The sequence below is a fragment of the Canis lupus genome, chromosome 2, assembly GCF_003254725.2.
Source record: "Canis lupus dingo isolate Sandy chromosome 2, ASM325472v2, whole genome shotgun sequence".
Taxonomy (NCBI): domain Eukaryota; kingdom Metazoa; phylum Chordata; class Mammalia; order Carnivora; family Canidae; genus Canis; species Canis lupus.
Window position 1 is genome coordinate 68,474,441 of NC_064244.1, and position 20,137 is coordinate 68,494,577.

A 20,137-nucleotide genomic window follows, 5' to 3' on the forward strand; every position below is an offset into this window, starting at 1 on the left:
GGCTGTGTGGGTGGCTGTTATATCTTCAGATACACAGTTGGGTGGCAGAGTAATGTGCACAGCTCCTTTTCCACTTTTGAGTTTCTAGCAGACTTTCATCTAGTGCAGTTTTGTTGGATCTGGATGGGTCCTTTTGTCTTTGTTGCTGAAACAGTTGGAGTATCCTAGACACATTTTGATCCCCCAATGTAGGACACTGGTTATGAGACACACTCTGGAGTCAGCCTGCCTGGGTAACTTTGGGCAAATTTTTCACCTTTCTCTGCCTCAGTTTTCCCCTCCATTAAAAAAATGGGGAATGGAGGATAATTAGGAATTATTTCATTGTTGGAGAATTAAACAGTATATATTGCTACCTAGAATATAGCCAGCAAGTGCTAGCTATTATAACAGTTCTAAAAGGCCCTCTTGTTTCTTTTGTTTTTCACAGTGCTGTTCCTGTGGAAATTGCTTCTGGATATACCATAACTAACCTTTTTATTTACTTTTGGCTATTCCTACCCCTAACTTTTTGTTGAAAGTATTTATTGTTTTGTTTTGTTTTATTTTATTTTATTTATTTTATTTTATTTTATTTTATTTTATTTTATTATTTTATTTTATTTATTTATTTTATTTTATTTATTGAGAAAAGTAACTGCACAATGAGTACCTTGGCTTATCAAGCTTATCCCCTTATTTTGGTTATTTAAGATGGTTTTAGAAGAGGATTATTGGTTTGAAAGGTGTTCATATTTTAAAGACATCGTAAATATTGTCAGATTTATTTTTAGAAGGTTCTTTCTAGTTTTTTTCCAGAGGTGTTATACAACATACAGAAACTACCAAAGAAATTCTGAGTTAACATTTGGGTTTATATCTTCTAGTCTTGTTTATATCTCTATATGGAAATACATATGTATCCTTTTATATATGCAGATTTGTAGAATCCTTACACATATACAGATTTTCTTCTGTTCAGCAATTTAAAAAATGTTTTAAATAGCTGTACAAAAATTCTGTAAATGAATATATGCTATACTTAATGATTCCTGGTATATTTAAACTTTTTACCATTTTTAGAAAAAGATTTATTTGAGAGGGAGAGAGTGTGCATGCATGTGTGTGGGAGAGGAGCAGAGAGAGAGTGAGAATCTTAAGCAGACTCCTGCTGAGTGCAAGCCCAATGTGGGACTCTGTCTCACGACTCTGAAATTATATCTGAGCCAAAAACAAGAGTTGGTCACTCTGCCTACTAAGCCACCCAGGCGCCCCATAAACTTTTTACCACTTTTGCCGTCACAGTGCCTGGGTGAAGATCTTTGTTAACAATTTTTTAATCATATTTCTAATTATTTGCTTTGGCTAAATTCCTAGAAGTGAAATTACTGAATCAGAGGGCATGAACATTTATAAAACTTGGTGCATATTGTCAAATTTCTTTCTTGAGAAACTCTGAAAAGCATAACAAAGTATTATTTTAAGGAGGATAAGAACCATTTTAAAGAAGCTGGCACTAGAAGTCCTCTTTCTGCTATTTTTTCTGCTATTTTTTTTTTAAAAAATATTTATTCATGAGAGACACAGAGAGAGAGAGGCAGAAACATAGGCAGAAGATTCCATGAAGGAATCCCAGTGTGGGACTCCATCCCGGGACTCTGGGATCACACCCTGAGCCAAAGGCAGATGCTCAACCGCTGAGCTGCCCAGGCATCCCCCTTTCTGCTATTTTTATCACTCCTAAGACCAAGCATAATTTGTCATATTACAAATAATTGTGTGTCATGTTTTTCCTTTCATTTTTTAAAAGATTTTATTTATTTATTCATGAAAGACACACAGAGAGAGGCAGAGATATAGGGGAGAAGCAGGCTCCCTGTGAGGAGCCTGATGTGGGACTCGATCCCAGGACTGCAGGATCATGCCAAGTGGAAGGCAGACACTCAACCACTGAGCCACCCCGGTGCCCCCGACCTGTCATGCTTTTAATACCATGAGAGTTACTTTTAGGGAGATTAGATGGACTACCATGGCACTATTGATAGAGTGCAGTTTTGCTACTTAGTGGTTGTTACTTCAGCAGTTACAAGAGCAGTAAGACACCTGTCCATGGTCTTTGAACTTTTGTCTGCATCCAATTTCTAGTCTGTCGACAAGGGAGAGCAGATTAACTAGAGAGGTAAGCTTTGTGTAAGTATTCCTCCAACTTCGAGACTGACACTGTAGGTGTATCCGGTAGCAGATAGCTTCTTCTCTGAATTTATTTTCCAAAATTGGTAGTTTTCACTGATGGTCTAAGTTTTACATGTGTTAAAAAGTAGTCACCATTTTATAATTTGTAGAGAATTTTTATTAAAAATTGTTTTTCTTTGACAAACTCTTCTTATGGTAGAAATTCTTCTAAACCTTTAATCCTACTGTTACATGTCCATTAGTAAGCACCAGGAATGACAAAGTGAATCTCAGAAAATTTGATGTTAGCAAAATTTTGGAAAAGCCAGTGTGTGCCTTTTATTGTGGACAAATATTTGGTGCTTTCACATTACACATTACTTTACACAGATTCCAGTACTATGCCAGTAAAATTGTTCCTGATTCCAGTGATGGCAAATAACGTTAAACTTTCAAAAAAAAATTTTAAATAAGAGTTTACTTATTTATTTGACAGCACAAGCAGGTGGAACAGCTGGCAGAGGGAGAGGGAGAAGCAGGTTTCCTGCTGAGCAGAGAGCTCTGATGTGGGGCTTGATTCCTGGGCCCTGGGATCATGACCTGAGCTGAAGGCAGACACTTAACCGACTGAGCTACCCAGGAGCCCCAAATTTTCATTTTTTGGAAAGCTCCTGATCTTTCACATTTGCCACAACCCAATTTAAGAACTTTTGGACCAGGTATTCTTCATTTATCTCTTTATTTTTTCCATACATCCTCTCGAGATTGGTATTTTAGAAGGAAGCCTTTTACTGCTAATGAACACTTTTTGGTGTGTCTTCCATTGCAAACACTTTTTTTTTTTTTTTAAGATTCTATTCATTTATTTGACAGAGCGAGCAAGCGAGCACAGGCAAGGGGAGCACAGGCAAGGGGAGCAGCAGAAGGAGGCTCCTTGCTGAGCAGGGAACCCTATGCAGCAGTTGAACCCAGGATCATGACCTGAACTGAAGTCAGGCACTTAACTGACTGAGCCATCCACGTACCCCACATATGAGCATTTTTTGATGTAATCTGTATAGTGGTATGGGAGTCTCTTTTATGTTTTTGAAATTTGTTCTTTTGATGGTCAGGAATATGCAATTCAAATATGTGGCTGTAGATAGTTTATAGACAAGTAGAGATAAGATTGTTCATCATCTTAAGTTTTTAAGATTTTCTATTTTTTTTTTAAAAAGATTTTTATCTATTTGAGAGCAAGTGAGAGAATGTGGGCATGGTGGGGGGTTGAGGGAGAGGAAGAAGCAGACTCCCCTACCCCTCAGTAGGGACCTTGCTGTGGGTCTCCATCATAGGATCCTGAGACTATGACCTGAGGGAAGGCAGATGCTTAACTGACCGAGCCACCAGGTGCCTCAAGATTTTCTATTTTTAAGTAATCTCTGCCCTGAAGTCAAGAGTTGCATGCTCTGACTGGGCTAGTTAGGCGCCCCTGATCATTATCTCAAGTTTTACACTTTTTAGGTTCTTCCATAACAATTTTTAAAAAATTTTTTTAATTTATTTATGATAGTCTCACACACACACACACACACACACACACACACACACACACACACACAGAGGCAGAGACACAGGCAGAGGGAGAAGCAGGCTCCATGCACCGGGAGCCCGATGTGGGATTCGATCCTGGGTCTCCAGGATCATGCCCCAGGCCAAAGGCAGGCGCTAAACCGCTGCGCCACCCAGGGATCCCAACAATTTTTTTCCTTCATAACAATTTAACAGTTTCTTTCTGTAAAGTGGCCTGGTCCTCATATGGATTGCAGCCTGAACATGATTGGTGAAATTAGACTGACAACCAGCACTTGTGAGGTTTTTGTGTTTAAAAGTCAGTAGTATCCTGAAATGATTTTGAAAATATATGTTCATCCTTTCACTTTCTAAATTATTTTCTTTTATGTCTGGGAGGTGCTGACATTTACATGAGGTGTATATATTCTGGTAGTCTGGTAGCAAAACAGTTTTGGTAACTTAATTATAGTAGTTTATTATGTGGGTCTGTTAATCATCTTAGCAGAAAGCCAATGGCACATTAGGTAATCTGTAACTGTAATATATTTAATTGCTAAAGTAGTAGCAATCTTTAATGATAGTGAAGAAATAGACGTTCAGTCTAACTCTGGCTGCTGTGGCGACTTCATTTTCCCCTTGTGTATCATGGAAGGCAGTATTAGAATAGTGTAGTAATTGGTTGCTGGAATAATAGCTGTTCAACCCACATGTGCTTTTGTGTTTGCCTCTGATGAGAACAGAGAAACAGAGAACTTGTAAAGGGTAGAGAGACCAGAATTTGTTTTCTGTTTTTTTTTTTTTTTTTTTAAAGATTCCACTTGTCTATTCATGAGAGACATAGAGAGAGGCAGAGGGAGAAGCAGGCTCCATGCAAGGAGCCCAATGCGGGACTCAATCCCAGGACTCTAGGATCACGCCCTGATCTGGAGGTAGACATTCAACCACTGAGCCACCCAGGTGTCCCTGGAATTTGAATTCCACTTCTGATCTTTATCTGCTGTAGGACTTTGCACGAGTTACTTCACCAAACCTTGGTTTTCTCATATAGAAAATGAAAGAATAGTGTCTGTTTTGCAGTACAGTGCCTTAAAAATCAGCAAATGCTAGTATTTAGTGTTGTTAATGACAGTGGAAAAATAAGAATGGAAACATTTATAAATAAGGTCATGTAGTAGGGTTTACATCTACTTAGGCTGAAAGAGTAGGTTCCCCCTCCCCCAGTAATCAAGAGGAATGAGGATTTGTTTATATTTTATTTGAGAAATCTAATTGCTTTTTGCTTTTTAAAAATTTATTTTTTACAAAGGCGCGGTACCTTTGTTAGAGTACCTGAATTTCCTCCCTTCCTTCCTTCTTTGAGAAGGGTGGGGGAGGAGAGGGAGAGAGGAGAGAGAATCTTAAGCAGGCTATACACCCAGCTTGGAGCCTGACACTATGCTTGGTCTCAGGACTTTGAGAACATGTCTTGAGCCAAAACCTAGAGTCAGATGCTTAATTGACAGAAGCCACACAGGCGCCCCTTTCTCTTAATGGTTAAATTCAAATTAGGTTAATTCTTACATTCCATTAACATAGTCTATCACTCAAGTTTTTTCTGCCTTTTTGTTTTAAGATTTTATTTATTCATTTTTTAAAAGTAATCTCTACACCTAGCATGGGGGCTCAAACATAAAACCCCAAGATCGAGAGTTGCATGCTCTACTGACTGAGCCAGCCAGGTGCTCCTTAGGTTTCTCCTGCTTTTGCTCGTTTTTTTCTCACTGGTATCTTCTTCCAGTAATAGTTCTTGGCACCAGCTCTTCTGCATATATGATTCTGGATTTGTGTTAGTGAAACAGAGCCATCACGATCTAGACTTACCTGTGTAAAAAATCCTCCAGGAAAACAAAGGTAATTGTGGAGGAGAAAAGGCCCTGACAGCTTAGAGTCACTAGTTGAGGAAACAAATATTTGAGTAAAGGCAGTTTTAGTCTCAAGCTAGCAAAAATTCAGTTAAATGAAAGAACACCAAGGATTCTCTCTGACGCCTTGAATAGGGAATATAAATGTGGGCCTCCTTAGCACTGGGTGGCTTTCTGTTTCTATAGGGGTTCCATAGTCTCTTGTCTCTGCTTTTTTCAACATTCTTTGTTTTCTCTTTGTCTTCTGCTTATTCACCAAGTTATACTTGAATCAAAATGACAGCCCCAACTGCCAGATCTTTAGGGAATTTCATTTTATCTCTCCATAGTTATCTGGCCCAAATGCTGAGAGAGGAACCTGAGTAGGTCAGTTTATCATTTCTCACTAGGTACTTGGGATTTGGCCATTTAGGGGAATGCTTTTAGGGTAATTGTTGGTGGCCGGAGGTGGTGGGATGGGAATCATAAACTTGTCCTTTGTAGGCAGGTGTCTTGAAACATGTCCATTACAGAGAATATTCAGAAAGTATTGATTTATTGAATTTTACTTTCTAAGTGCTCTATATGGTTCTCAGTTACTCTTTATTAAAATATAAACTTCCAGTGTGATTATATAAATATCAACTCAGTAATACTGTTGTGTCTGAGTTTGGTTCTTCTCTGCAGGCAACAGAGAACTGGTCAAGCTGGTTCAAGTAAAGGGCATTCATTGTAAAGTCACTGAGCAGTTAAGGGACAAGAATGCTAGCTAGCTAAGTAAGGTCAAGAACCTAACCACAATGCTATCAAAATTGCTTCTTTTTTAGGTCTTTTATTCTGGATTGCATGGTCTACTATGGTTTTTGCTTCATTTTGTTCTTTGATTTTTTTAATGTTCAATAATATCTGCTTGAAAAACTGATAAATTGTAATTTATGAAGTATTTGGATCATGAACTCCTAATATTTGGATTTCTTTGTGCCTAAGTTTCTTTCTTTTTCCCCCTTTGAGTGCAATGTTGGCTGTCAAAAGAGATAAGCATCTAAATGGTGAGGCAGGAGGAGAATCAGGAGACTGTAGTGGCCTGGGAAGTTCAGGAATGAAGGAATTGTAGAAGGGACTTTACTGAATTTTATTTTATTTTATTTTATTTTATTTTATTTTATTTTATTTTATTTTATTTTATTTTATTTTATTTTATTTTATTTTATTTATTTTATTTTATTTTTTTTAAATGAGAGCGAAAAGAATGTGGGCTTGAGCCAGTGGGTTTTTTTTTTTTTTTTTTTTTTTTTTTTTTTTCCTGAATGGATGAGAATGGAGAGTGGAAGTTCCTTGAATTGGTGCTTTAGCTGGGAATTGAGAAGAGAGAGAAATGGATGCACTTTGAAATGCTAAATTGCTAAGTTTAGAAAGTAATTTATTTATTTATTTTTTTTAATTTTTTTTTTAATTTTTTTTTTATGATAGTCACAGAGAGAGAGAGAGAGAGAGAGAGAGAGAGGCAGAGACACAGGCAGAGGGAGAAGCAGGCTCCATGCACTGGGAGCCTGATGTGGGATTCGATCCCGGGTCTCCAGGATCGCGCCCTGGGCCAAAGGCAGGCGCCAAACCGCTGCGCCACCCAGGGATCCCCTAGAAAGTAATTTAGATGTTCGCATGATCTAGGTACTTTTTTTTTAAAGGGGGAGTGAGGAGAGGGATGAGGGAGAGAATCTTCAAGTAGACTCCCTGCTGAGCCCGGAGCCTGATTTTGGATGGGTGGCCCTCAGACTCACCACCCTGAGATCTCATTCTGAGCTAAAACCAAGAGTTGAATGCTCAACCCACTGCGCCACCCTGTTGTCCCAGATCTAGGTACTTCTAATACACTGATTATGGAAATGCTGAACTGGAGAGACAACTAGCTCTCCCACTCCCCAATAAAGGAATGACTAAAATTTACCCTCTGGAGGTGGGAAAGAAAGGATGAATGTGTGGAGATGTTTCAGTAACTTAAAACAGAATAAGTGTGAGGTGGATAAGGTTGATTAAATGCCTACTAAGTATTGGACACTTTTGTCTCATTTAACCAGGAAAACAAACTGGTAAAATAGTTGATGTTATCTCAGTTTTACAGATGAGGAAACAGTGATGTGTGTATCATTCACTGATGATTCTGATAAGCGTAGAGGATTTTGGGTATGGTAAGTAGGGCTTCTCGGGGTGATGGAAGGGCAGGCATTTTACAATGAGATTATTTTAAAATAAAGATTTGGGGCAGCTCTGGTGGCACAGTGGTTTGGCGCCGCCTGCAGCCCAGGGTGTGATTCTGGAGACCCAGGATTGAGTCCTGCATCGGGCTCCCTGCATGGAGCCTGCTTCTCCCTCTGCCTCTCTCTCTGTCTATGAATAAATAAATAAAATCTTTAAAAAAATACTTTAAAATAAAGATTCGTAAGGTGCTTAATTTTTAATTTTCCAAGTGTGATATATAGTTCTGGATTTATCTCTTTTGATCCTATAACTTCTTGTGTGCTAAAACATTCAACTTAACTTGCTAAATTATAGTTCTAGTTAGGACAGGGTCCTTGTGAGGAGGAGGCAGGTGTTGAGGCTTTACAGAAGAAAGTTCTGGGATCTGGGGAATGTGTATGGATGATAGTCTATGGTGGGATGAAAGTAGGAATATAGAGGTAGATCAGGCACTAAAGTGCTTATCTCACTTTGCCTCTTTAATAAAGGGAGCAGAAGATGCCTTTGTGGGGAGGGGAGTAGAGAAAGTCTTGGAAGGTTATGAGAAAGTTCCATGTTACTGGCAAATAGCCCAAAGAAGAAAAGTAGGAAATAGATTGGTGAAACCAGAGGAGATAGGGAAGATCAGTTAGTGGAATGAAGGGCATCTTACAGACATTTAGCAAAAGTGGAAAAGGAATTAAGTTTAAGTAGTACTAGAAATTTTTTTAAATTTATTTTATTTTTATTTTTTAAAAAAGATTTTATTTATTCATGAGAGATACAGAGAGAGAGGCAGAGACACAAGCAGAGAGAAAGAAGCAGGCTCCATGCAGGGAGCCTGACGTGGGACCCGATCCGGGGTCCCCAGGATTACGCCCTGGGCCGAAGGCAGGCGCCAAACTGCTGAGTTACCCAGGTGTCCCAGTAGTGCTAGAAATTAACATTAACCTGGCACTCAAATTAAATTGTAGAGAATGGGCATGTAGAGCATGAGAACTGGAAAGATTATTCTGTTGTGATGGGAGCATTTACTGTGATGATAATTTATAGCCACCTTTTCTCTTTAATGATAGAAAGGGTTTCTTTATTACCTGCCTAAAATATTTCTTCATTCTTTGATTTCTCTGGATTCCTGAGCATCTTCGTCTGGTCATTAGTTTTGTTTCTTAGGAAGAATTCGTGTGGAGAGGCGGTCTGGTGTCGATGACCCCTCCTGTTATAAACAGTTAAGTTCTTGACTAGTTAAAACGTTTTTGTGAGAATGATTTGGCTTATCTGGTCTAGTCATCTGGGGGCAATTGGTTTATTTTTTTTATTTTTAATTAAAAAAAATTTTTTTTTTAATTTTTATTTATTTATCATAGTCACACAGAGAGAAAGAGAGAGAGGCAGAGACACAGGCAGAGGGAGAAGCAGGCTCCATGCACCGGGAGCCCGATGTGGGATTCGATCCCGGGTCTCCAGGATCGCGCCCTGGGCCAAAGGCAGGCGCCAAACCGCTGCGATACCCAGGGATCCCGGGCAATTGGTTTATAATGGAGTTTCTGGACTAGCACAACAAACTTTGAAAAGTGAGGCTCCTTCTCTTCAGTGTCTGTAGGAGTTAGGAGAGTAGTACACAGGGAAGAGGAAGAGTGGTTCATCCTGTAGGGAAGGTAGAATGGGGAGACCCCCAGAAAGAGGGAGGGCTGGAGGAAGAGAAGAGAGGGTTTCAGAGAGGGAGAGAGAAGACTTGAGCAAGCTAGGAAATTAGGAAATGTGGGGGGGGGGGGGCGGTGGAGACAGAAATGATGGATGGGCACACTTTGAAGTTGAGGAGAGGAGAGTGTGGAAAGTGAAGGCAAAAAGACCAAGAGAGCACACTCCTCAAAGCCCAGACAGAAACAAAAGGCAGTTTTATCTACTGATGGAAACTTCTTTGGCTGCCTTGGAGGCAGATTGGTGAAATAGGAAGGACGTTGCATTTTGAATTGGAAGACCTGGGTTTAGATTCTGGCAGTGCCCTTTTCTTTTCTTTTCTTTTCTTTTCTTTTCTTTTCTTTTCTTTTCTTCTCTTCTCTTCTCTTCTCTTCTCTTCTCTTCTCTTCTCTTCTCTTCTTTTCTTTTCTTTTCTTTTCTTTTCTTTTCTTTCTTTTCTTCTTTTCTCTCTCTCTCTCTCTTTTTTTTTTAAGATTTTACTTATTTGTTTAACAGAGAGAGCGCCAGAGAGCACAAGCAGGAGGCAGAGGGAGAAGGAGAAGCAGGCTCCCCACTCAACAGGGAGCCCAATGCGGGGCTGGATCCCAGCATCCTGGGATTATGACTTGAGCTAAAGGCAGATGCTTAACTGCTTGAGCCACCCAGGTGCCCCTGGCAGTGCCATGTAAATGCTCTTCCTCTTAAGAACAATAGTTGGGAAGGGCATTCCTTGGAGGCACAAGTTTTCTCATTTTTTTAAAAAAGATTTTATATATTTTTAGAAGGAGAAAGAGAGTAAAGGGAGGGGCAGAAGGAGAGGGAGAGAGAGAAAAAATCTTGAGCAGATTCCCCACTGATCACGGAGCCTGATGCAGGGCTTGATCTCATAACCCTGAGATCATGACCTGAGCCAAAATCAAGAGTTGGCTCCATAACCAACTTTGCCACCCAGGCACCCCTCTCATCTTTTAAATGGGGATAATCACTGTGACATGTTTATAATGATGACCTAAATATGCATATTGCGTGTTCTGTAACTTCCCTTACTACTCTTACTTTTTCCTTGGAAAATATGAATACAATTTCCAACATTTGGTTAAAACTCTTTGTAGATTTTTGGATTTTCAAGAAATGCCTAGCTCTAGCTAAACATATGATTAGATTCCACAGAAAGAGCTAGATATAGAACTTTGTGCATTTGATTTACATGCTTTGTAAATGTTAACTCTGGCCTGAAGGTTCAAAATACTTCATCTGACATTTGTAGTTTTCCAGCTAACATCCTGTGCCTCATCCTCTCCTCCTTTTACCTTTACTACATATAGCTTAGGAACTCACAGTGTGTTTACCTAAATAATGGAAACACCTTGTAATGTGTTCATAGCTTCTATTTCAAAGCCCTTTGAGGGACGCCTTGGTGGCTCAGCAGATAAGTGCCTGCCTTCGGCCCAGGGCATGATCCTGGAGACCTTGGATGAGTCTCAGATCAGGCTCCCTGCATGGAGCCTACTTCTCCCTCTGACTATGTCTCTCCCTCTTTTTCTCTCTATGTCTCTCATGAATAAATAAATAAAATCTTAAAACCCTTTGAAACAGTTTTACCACAATAAAAAAGTTTTGTCTCTATGTCTCTTTGTTCCTATAGGGCTGAATTTTAGCTTCATTTTAAATTTTATAAATTTACATTTTTAGCAGGCATTTTAAAGCTGTTTTGTCTTAGGGGGATCCCTGGGTGGCTCAGTGGTTTAGTGCCTACCTTTGGCCCAGGGTGTGATCCTTGAGTCCTGGGATCGAGTCTTGCATCAGGCTCCCTGCATGGAGTCTGCTTCTTTCTCCCTCTGCCTGTGTCTGCCTCTCTCTTTCAGTCTGTGTCTCTCATGAATAAATAAATAAAATCTTAAAAAAAAAAAGCTGTTTTGTTTTAGTGACACAGTGTGTCATTTTGTGCATATATCAGCTCTGGGTTTGGAAACGTGTTTTAAAACAACAGTGCAACTGTATTTTTATGTGGTGTCAGTTCAGTCAAATTAAAATTTTTGGGTGATAAATAGGTAACCTGTTCATAAAATTGAATTCGTTCTCCCACCTGTATTATGACTCATGCTGTCTGTACTTCTCCCTCTCCTTGCCTGGCTGTAGCCTCACCTGCTCTGTATGTACTCACAGCCTGCAGTTGTACACCAACTGTGGGGGGTAATGATGGTCAGATGAAGGGGTTTGGGAGATTCTTGCTTCAGGCACTTGGCCTCCTTCTTTCTCTGGTAAGCAGAGGTGCCTTCCTCTTGAATAAACAGGGACTGTCCTGTAGCCTTCAGGCAGCAGAGATGGCTTGCCTCTCATAACTGAGGGGACTAATAGAATATTGGACAACACAAGGCTTTCGAATTATGATTATTTATTTATTTATAAAAGATTTTATTTATTTATTCATGAAAGACACACAGAGAGAAAGGCAGAGACGTAGGCAGAGGGAGAAGCAGGCTTCAGGCAGGAAGCCCGACGCTGGACTCCATCCTGAGACCGCGGATCACGCCCTGAGGCAGGGGCAGGTTCTCAACCCTGAGCCACCCAGGCATCCCAATTGTGATTTTTTAGAAAAAAAATTTGAGAGAGAGATAACAACAGAGATAGCAAGAGAGAACACGAGCGAGGAGGTGAGGGAAAAGCAGGCCCAATCCATGACCTGAGCTGAAGGCCGACGCTTAACTGACTGAGCCACCCAGATGCCCTGAATTATGATTGTTTTGAATTAACTATTTTTCTTTAAAGATTTTATTTATTTCTTCATAGAGACACAGAGAGAGGGGCAGAGACACAGGCAGAAGGAGAAACAGGCACCATGCAGAGAGCCTTAGTGGGACTCGATCAAGGGTCTCCAGGATCACACCCTGGGCTGCAAGCCGCGCTAAACCATTACACCACTGGGGCTGCCCTGAATTAACTATTTCATACTACGTCCTTGATCTAACCTTACTTTGTAGAAATAACCTTAGAGATGAGTTAATATATGAGTTAATTGAAGGCTGGAAAGATTGTGATGATTTGGGTAGTACATTTAATGATGGGTGAAGTTTGAAGGGATTCTTGTAATATTTGCTGTTTTTTTTCTCCTGGAATTGAGATCCAGGGGCCCCATAGACCTTCCAACATGGAGAAACATTGGGGCACTCCATTATATAGTTTGTAGCACCTTTCCCTGAGGTTTATTAAAGAAATACTGGGTTGGATCAAATAAATTCCTGGTTTTTACTTGCTATATGCAGTTGGGGGCAAGTACTGTGGTCTTTTGAGTCTGTAGCTGTGTTCATGATATGTTATTACCCTTTAGCATTTGGTTTTTACTTATTAAAGTGTATGAGAAAGTTAATATAATTCTCTTGTGATGGAATATGCCTTTTCTTCTGGATTATGTGTTTTTCACCTTTTTAAAAAAAGGAATGGGAGGGGAGAAAACAGGGGTCATTGGCTCTGAACTCTGATAATTAAAGGTAAGTGAATGACTTAATGATTATTGTTACTGTCTTTGTGAATATCTGAAAGCAAACCTAGAAAAGCCTTTCAGTTGTGTTTACTGTGGATGTGAAATTCAAGATGCTAACTTGAAACTTTTCCCTTCTCTATTTTGAATGATAGGTACGTTCTATGGATGAGCTGAATCATGATTTTCAAGCACTTGCTCTGGAGGGAAGAGCGATGGGAGAGGTAAGTGAACCTGTGTGTCAGGAAAGTGGGATTGTTTTTAAGGGAAGTTTGGAGCTGTCTTTCATCAAATGTGTCTGAATCTAGTCTCCAGAAGTATGTGCTTGCTTTTTCTTGTTGCCATCCTCATGATAGGAATGGGTTATTGCAGAATTTTGCCAAAATGATTTCATTAGCTTTACCCTAATGTCTTAAAGACAAAACAAAGCAACCAAAACATGAACATAAATTGTTGATGATTATATTAACTAGTCACTTGTAATTTGAAGCTTTAAAATTCTACAAAATAATTTTATTTGCATAAGATGTCCTTACTTTTGCCTCATTATCCTATTGCTAGGTTCTTTTTACAGTGGAAGGGAGTCTTAGATTGGCCGCTAATCAGAACATGTTGATAACGTATTTTTAGAGTAGTGCCATTTTCTGAGGATGTTGTTTAGAGCTCCATTATGAAAAGGAAGTTAGATTTCTGGTGAAATAATTCCAGAAGGTGGAGGGCTCAGTCAATCCTCCCTTACCTACATAGAATTAAGGAACAAGAATTTTGGTTTGTTCATAATGTCTAACGTTTGCAAGAACAAAATTTATTGCTATCCAAACATGGATAAGGAATATTGCCATAATTCTAAAAGAAATGGGAGTATAAGTACAGCTGACTTCTGGTGATTCTAGTTGTTGACCATAAGAATGCATTGGTGATAAGTAGAGCATATAGTTTGAATGAGTAGTCAGAGGTGTTCTAGGTTCTCAAGCTGGGGGCATTTGCTTGTGGTTCTCTTGTTTTGGAGATTAACTGTGGGTTTTCATCTGTTTTATTTTATGCATATCCAGTATTTAAAAGCTCCCACATCCATTTTAATGTTTTTTAAAGGAGGGGAGAATAGCTCTTTTATACCAATCATTAAATACATTTGTTCTTTGATTTAGCAAATATTCTTTGATCCAGGCACTGTGCTAGGTTCTGAGGATTCAAAGTTAAGATAATTCTTCTCCTGATTTGTAGCAAATATTCATTGACTACCTTTGTGGTCAGGCATTAGTTAAACTCTTTTGGTGTTTTGGTTATGAGATTCTTGTTTCCTGTGTTAGAAGATTTTGTTTCCAACTTTTCTGAATCATCTTGTAGTCAGGGTCCCAGTGTCCTGTCATCTTCGGTTCCTGGGTTTTGGGCCTGTTCTTATTTTCCCCCTAGAACTTTAAGAGAAGATAGGTGGCTTTATGTCTCCTGTACCTGCCTAATATCATTGAAACAGTGCAAAACAATAAACCTTATGTGGTTATTGGGGAAGAGATTTTTCTCAATTAACTTTTGGAGCAAAAGTTTCTTTGGAACAGAAAGTTAATAGTTGAATCAGATATTAAGTAGAGAGGGGAAACCATGTTTATCTTGTGGTTTTAGCCTGTTCCACTCTCCCAAGAACCTAATCCCAGATTTTTTTAAAAAAAGATTTTATTTATTTATTCATGAGAGGCACACACACACACACAGAGGCAGAGGGAGAAGCAGGCTCCATGCAGGGAACCCGACGTGGGACTCGATCCCTGGTCTCCAGGATCAGGCCCTGGGCTGAAGGCGGCACTAAATCGCTGAGCCACCCGGGCTGCCCCCCTAATCCCAGATTTTAAAAATTAATTATACAAGGTATAGGAATGCTTTTTGCTGTTTTGTACACAATACTTTATAATCTCTAAAGGCTTAAGTCTAATTGAAAAATAGTGAAAAGAATTGAATAGAAAGTAAATTTTATTTAATTGAAGACAGTATTTTTAAAATCATTTTTTCCTTCCAAAAATGCTTTTTCCTCCCACGGTTTCCAAACCTCACTTTTATTTTTGTTAGAAATACTATTTTTTTGGTATCCGAATATAATTCCTCAGACCTGGATGTAGACATATGTAGATAACCAAAGTATATTCCAGCAGTAATACAGTGTTATTGCTTCTTCATTCCTTATTATTTATTCATAGAGTAATGATAACTGCCATTTGCTGACCATATATTCCCCAGTGCTGAGGGGTTTGCATGCATTGTCTCATCAATAACTATGAGGATGGGTCTGTTATCCAGATAAAGAGGCTGAGATTTATGAATTAATTTGCCCAAGATCACATATGATGGAGCTTGGGATTCTCACCTGGCTTCCTTTCCATAGCATGTTCCCTTAGAGTAAGTGAAGCTACTACTTATAAAATAATTGATGGTAAAAATCCCATTTTGGTAAGCTGTATAAAAATTGATAGTCTGGGAGAGGATTTAAAAAAGATGCTTAATATGTGTCCCTCCCAAAATATAGATACTAAAGTTGTTTTTTGTTGTTGTTTTTTTAAAATATATTTTATTTATTTATTCATGAGAGACACAGAGAGAGAGGAGGGCAGAGACACAGGCAGAGGGAGAAGCAGGCTCCATGCAGGGAGCCTGACATGGGACTTGATCCCGGGTCTCCAGGATCACGCCCTGGGCTGAAGGCGGAGCTAAACCACTGAACCACCTAGGCTGCCCAATAGTAAAGTTATTATTTATTTTTTTAAAGCAAACTCTAACTCCGTTGTGGGGCTCGAGTACATGACTCCCAAGATCAAGAGTCACAAACTCTACTATCTGAGCCAGCCAGGTGCTCCTATTTTTGAATTTTATTTATTTTTAAAGATTTTATTCATGAGACACAGAGAAGCAGAGATGTATGCAGAGGGAGAAGCAGGCTCCTCGCAGGGAGTTCAGTGCAGGACTCGATCCCAGAACTGGGATCATGCCCTGAGCCGAAGGCAGAGGCTCAACCGCTGAGCCACCCAGGCATCCCTTACTTACTTACTTGCTTATTTATTTATGTTTTTAAAAAGATTTTATTTATTTATTTATCAGAGAGATTGAGAGAGAGAGAGAGAGAGGCAGAGACACAGGCAGAGGGAGAAGCAGGCTCCATACAGCAAGCCTGATGTGGGACTCGATCCTGGGACTCCAGGAGCACGCTCTGGGCTGAAGGCAGCGCTAAACCGCTGAGCCACCTGGGCTGCCCTATTTTGTTTTTTAGAAGATTTTATTCATTTATTTATTTTAGAGAGAGAGAGAGAGAGAGCGGGTGTGCGAGCTAGGGGAATAGCCGAGAGGGAGGGACAGGCGGACTCAGTGCTGAGCATGGATCCTCTGACCTTGAGATCATGACCTGAAATCAATCAATAATTGATTGAGCCACCCAGGCACCCCATTGGTGCCCCATTTTTTTTTTAAAGCATAATCTACTGTTTAGGCACAAAGGAGAAAAACTTAGAGTGAGGCTTCTGTACTCTAGGAGCTCGTAGGTAGTTAAGGAAGCAGTAAATACACATGGCAACAGAAAGAATGCAAGTGTTTTCTATGTATGGTTCATGTTTAGAGAAGGGAGTGATCAGTATTAACTGGACTAGTTTGTGATTACTTGAGTGGAAGAATGTAAGACTTGGGGAACATTTTCTGGTTTAGTTAGGGTCTGCAGGGGTCCAGGATGGGAGAAGTTTTTAAAGATTTATTTATTTAAGAAAGAGAGAAAGCAGGAGCTGGGGAAGGGGCAGAGGGAGAGAGAGAACATCCTTAAGTGGACTTCCCACTGAGCCTGGAGCAGGTTGCAGGGCTCTATCCCAGGACCCTGACATGATGACCTCAGCTGAAACCAGGAGTCAGATGTTTGAGAGCCACTCAGTGGTTTCCTGAGGGTTTTTTTTTTTGGCAGTATTATAAGGGAGAATGTCAAAAGAGAAATGAAGAAATAATAAGATTTTATAATAAAGCACAGCTTCTAATTAGTTTAACTTCATTAAATTTTTTTCCCTCTCTGGGAGAGGGGTTGTGTATGAATATAGTCTACTCATATAAACACTAAAATTTGAAGTAAATTGTATTGACTTTTCAGCCAGGCATAGAGTATTTTTGCTGCACTTACTACATGTGTATTGGTGTGGGTATGTATGTGTGCTCAAGCTTGTGTGAGTCCTCATGGTAAGCAATACCTGTGTCAAGAATGTGTGAATCTTTAGAATTGAAAGAGAATTGGCTCTATTCAGAGTAATTTTTAGTGAAGTTAGTGCTACTTGGCTCTTGTTAAACATTTTTTCATCAAAGCCAATACTAGACTCTTGGTGTCGCTTTGCAAAATTTAGAGCATTTCTTAGTTGAAATCTTGCTAAGAAATGGCTACTTAAGACATCACCTCAAACCTTGCTGGTTGCCTGAAGTACCATTATTCTTACCTGAGGGTTCACAGCACAAGTGCTTTACTTGCCTTTTGTTCTAGAAAGTCAACATAAGAAGGAAGGTATTAAAATGTTTTAGGAGTAAGGCCAGAAATTATTTTCAAATATTTCAGCTACTATCTTGGCTGGCCACTTATTCAGCTTAAAGTTGTAGGACTGAAAAGTTTAAAGGCACATCTTGGAGCAGCTTTAAAAATTTACATATGAAAAGATGAGTCTGTTAGTTGAGTATTCAAGGGTGTATCTTTGTAGTACTGGGGAAGGCTCACTAACCTTGGGTTACTGGACTTGGTTTCTACATTGATTTGGTTTAGGATCTTGTTGGATTTATTTGCTGTTACCTATAGGAGGGCAGCAGTGTTATTACTTTCTGTGTCCTAAAAAAGGATGGATTTGCCAAGGGGAGAGCTGTTGACAGAAAAGGCACCTTACTCTGCATAATTTTTTTTTTTTAACTTAAAAGCTGAGGACTTTTTCTGTTTAAGATTCCTTAATGTTTTACCTGTAGAAAACTTGATGACTTTCAGGGATATTAAGATAGTAGTGATTATTTCAGGTATAAATGGAATGTATTTAGATATGTGGCCTTCATCTTTGTTTTAGAAAACTGAAGCATAGAAAAACTTACAATAGACAAGTTTGTAAACCTGAGGAAGGAGATCTGGCAAATGCTCTTGTATGTGGAGACATAATGAATCCTATCACATTCCCTGGAAGTAGAATAAGGTGAGATATGTTTAAAATATAGCTGTAGATTCTCGTTAAACATTACATAGGAATTCTATCTGTAAGTTAAAATAGCAGAATGGCTAGTAGAGGGAGGAATTTGGTAGTGATTTGGAGAGCTGGAGAGCTGTTCACCCAAAGAAGGATGTAACTTGGCCAGATAAAGCTGTCTCTGGACCAAAACCCTGAAGCCACAGTCCAGCCTTGGCTCAGATGTTCATCCTATTTGGATTTTGCTTTCTTCCATCTGTAAGACAGAGATATTGGACTAGTTTCCCAGGACCCTTTCAAGTCTAAGATTTTGGAGTTAGCCCTTATTTCTATATCTTTAGAAAGATGGAATAGGGGAATAGTTCCACTTTCTCTAGGATATGCTAGAGGGCATCTAAAAGGTGTCTTTTTAGAGTGACTTCGCCCTTGTGATATAGAGGTTCTGAAACTTTTCACTTGGTTTTCTAAGTGTCTCATTCACCAGTCTACAGCTATCTACGGCACTTCTGAAATGTCTGTCCCTAAGGGTTCACGGGTGTTAATTCTGAAATTAGGGCAAGTGGAAACTCGATGTGGATACCAAGTCTGTTAAAATCTTTTCCACATCTTACCATCATGGTAAACAGAATGGCTCATAGAATTGAAGGCTTTTTGGGTAGCTAAAAGTACTTCTAGGATTTTAGCCCAGGAAGAGCTACCTTACAATGGCAGTTTCTTAGAACTAGAGTCCCATAAGAGTAATGCATTCGACTCCAAAATGTATTGAATTTTGGAAAGGAGATATATTGTCTGCCAGCAAAATCTTGCACACATTCTTCCAGAAGAGAAGAAAAACTAATAAAGCATTTGGTGTGTTAATATACGAATTCCTGACCAAACAGTGTAATGAGTCCTTTCTGCCCCAAAATGTAGCTTTGAGTATGGATAGGAATGGTAAATCTGCCTAGTTCCTTTAACCTTGTATTAGTACCATTTGGTTGTTGGGCATTTTGGGTTATCTTGCTGTTGAAATGTTTACTTCAGAGAAAACATAGCTAGCCAGACCAAGTGACCTGGAGTAATGAGATCTTAGTGCATAACTTTCCTGTACTAGATTAATGACATATGTGTTTGAGATGAAGTGACCTTTTTAAGAATATTGTTTGGGGGAAGTTTCTGGGATCCAGAATAATTTGGGGATTGGGCATTTTGAAGAACAAGAAAGAAGAAAGTATCTTTTAACCTTGAGAAGGTAGATGCATCTGACATTTGGAACCTGGTTTTCAGTTGTCTCATGACTTTGAGACCTGTTTGGAACCCCACTCATTCTAATATCTGCCTTCTGTCCTGTACTGCAATGACTGGACAGACTTAGCATTGTTCTGTCTTGCAGTGTTTGAATGCAGTAAAACATGCTCCTTTCCAGCAGGACATAGTTTATTCCACATACTGCTTAGTCCATCTTCATTTTCCCCCATTTATCCTCCTTTGGCTAAAATGTGCCTACTCTTTTCATCAACATCACTATGCTTAATTCGAAGGTAAGCCAACTAAAGAACTACATACAGTAATGCATTAGCACTTTTCAAGATACTTTGGCATTGATTTTATTGCCTATATGAATCTCCCAACAGATTTTTTTGGAGATATTTCTACCTTTTTTTTACATGAGAAAAATGAGTCCTAAGGTTAAAAGTGACTAAGTCATGAGTATCAAGATGTGGATTTGACTCCCAAGTTCTATTTTGTTAGGCTTGGGAATGATAGCTGCAATATAGTGCACATTTATTTTCCAGGTACTATGCTAACCACTTCATATACATTACAATCTTCATGGTGGTCCTGCAATGTTTATGATGCCTTTTTATAGCCCAGGCAAAAAGGGATTAGAGAGGTTAACATGATCATGAACCATCTATTTGAATTCATATGTCTGTCACTTCAAATCTTGGGTTTTCTGTTATTTCTGCATGTCCACAGTCTGCCCATTATTTAAAATCTTAACTTCAGTGATCAGGTCTTCTAGAAAATCTTTT

General features: G+C 39.3%; 1 protein-coding gene across 23 annotated transcripts in view; it reads left to right on the forward strand.

Moving 5' to 3' along the window:
* Positions 1–20,137, forward strand: part of PUM1 (pumilio RNA binding family member 1) — a 134,083-nt gene that overhangs the window by 33,471 nt on the left and 80,475 nt on the right. For all 23 annotated transcript variants that reach the window (XM_035713267.2, XM_035713268.2, XM_035713254.2 and 20 more), the window contains one exon: positions 13,113–13,181. In XM_035713267.2, the coding sequence (XP_035569160.1) occupies positions 13,113–13,181 (69 nt within the window). The remainder of the gene's footprint in view (positions 1–13,112; positions 13,182–20,137) is intronic.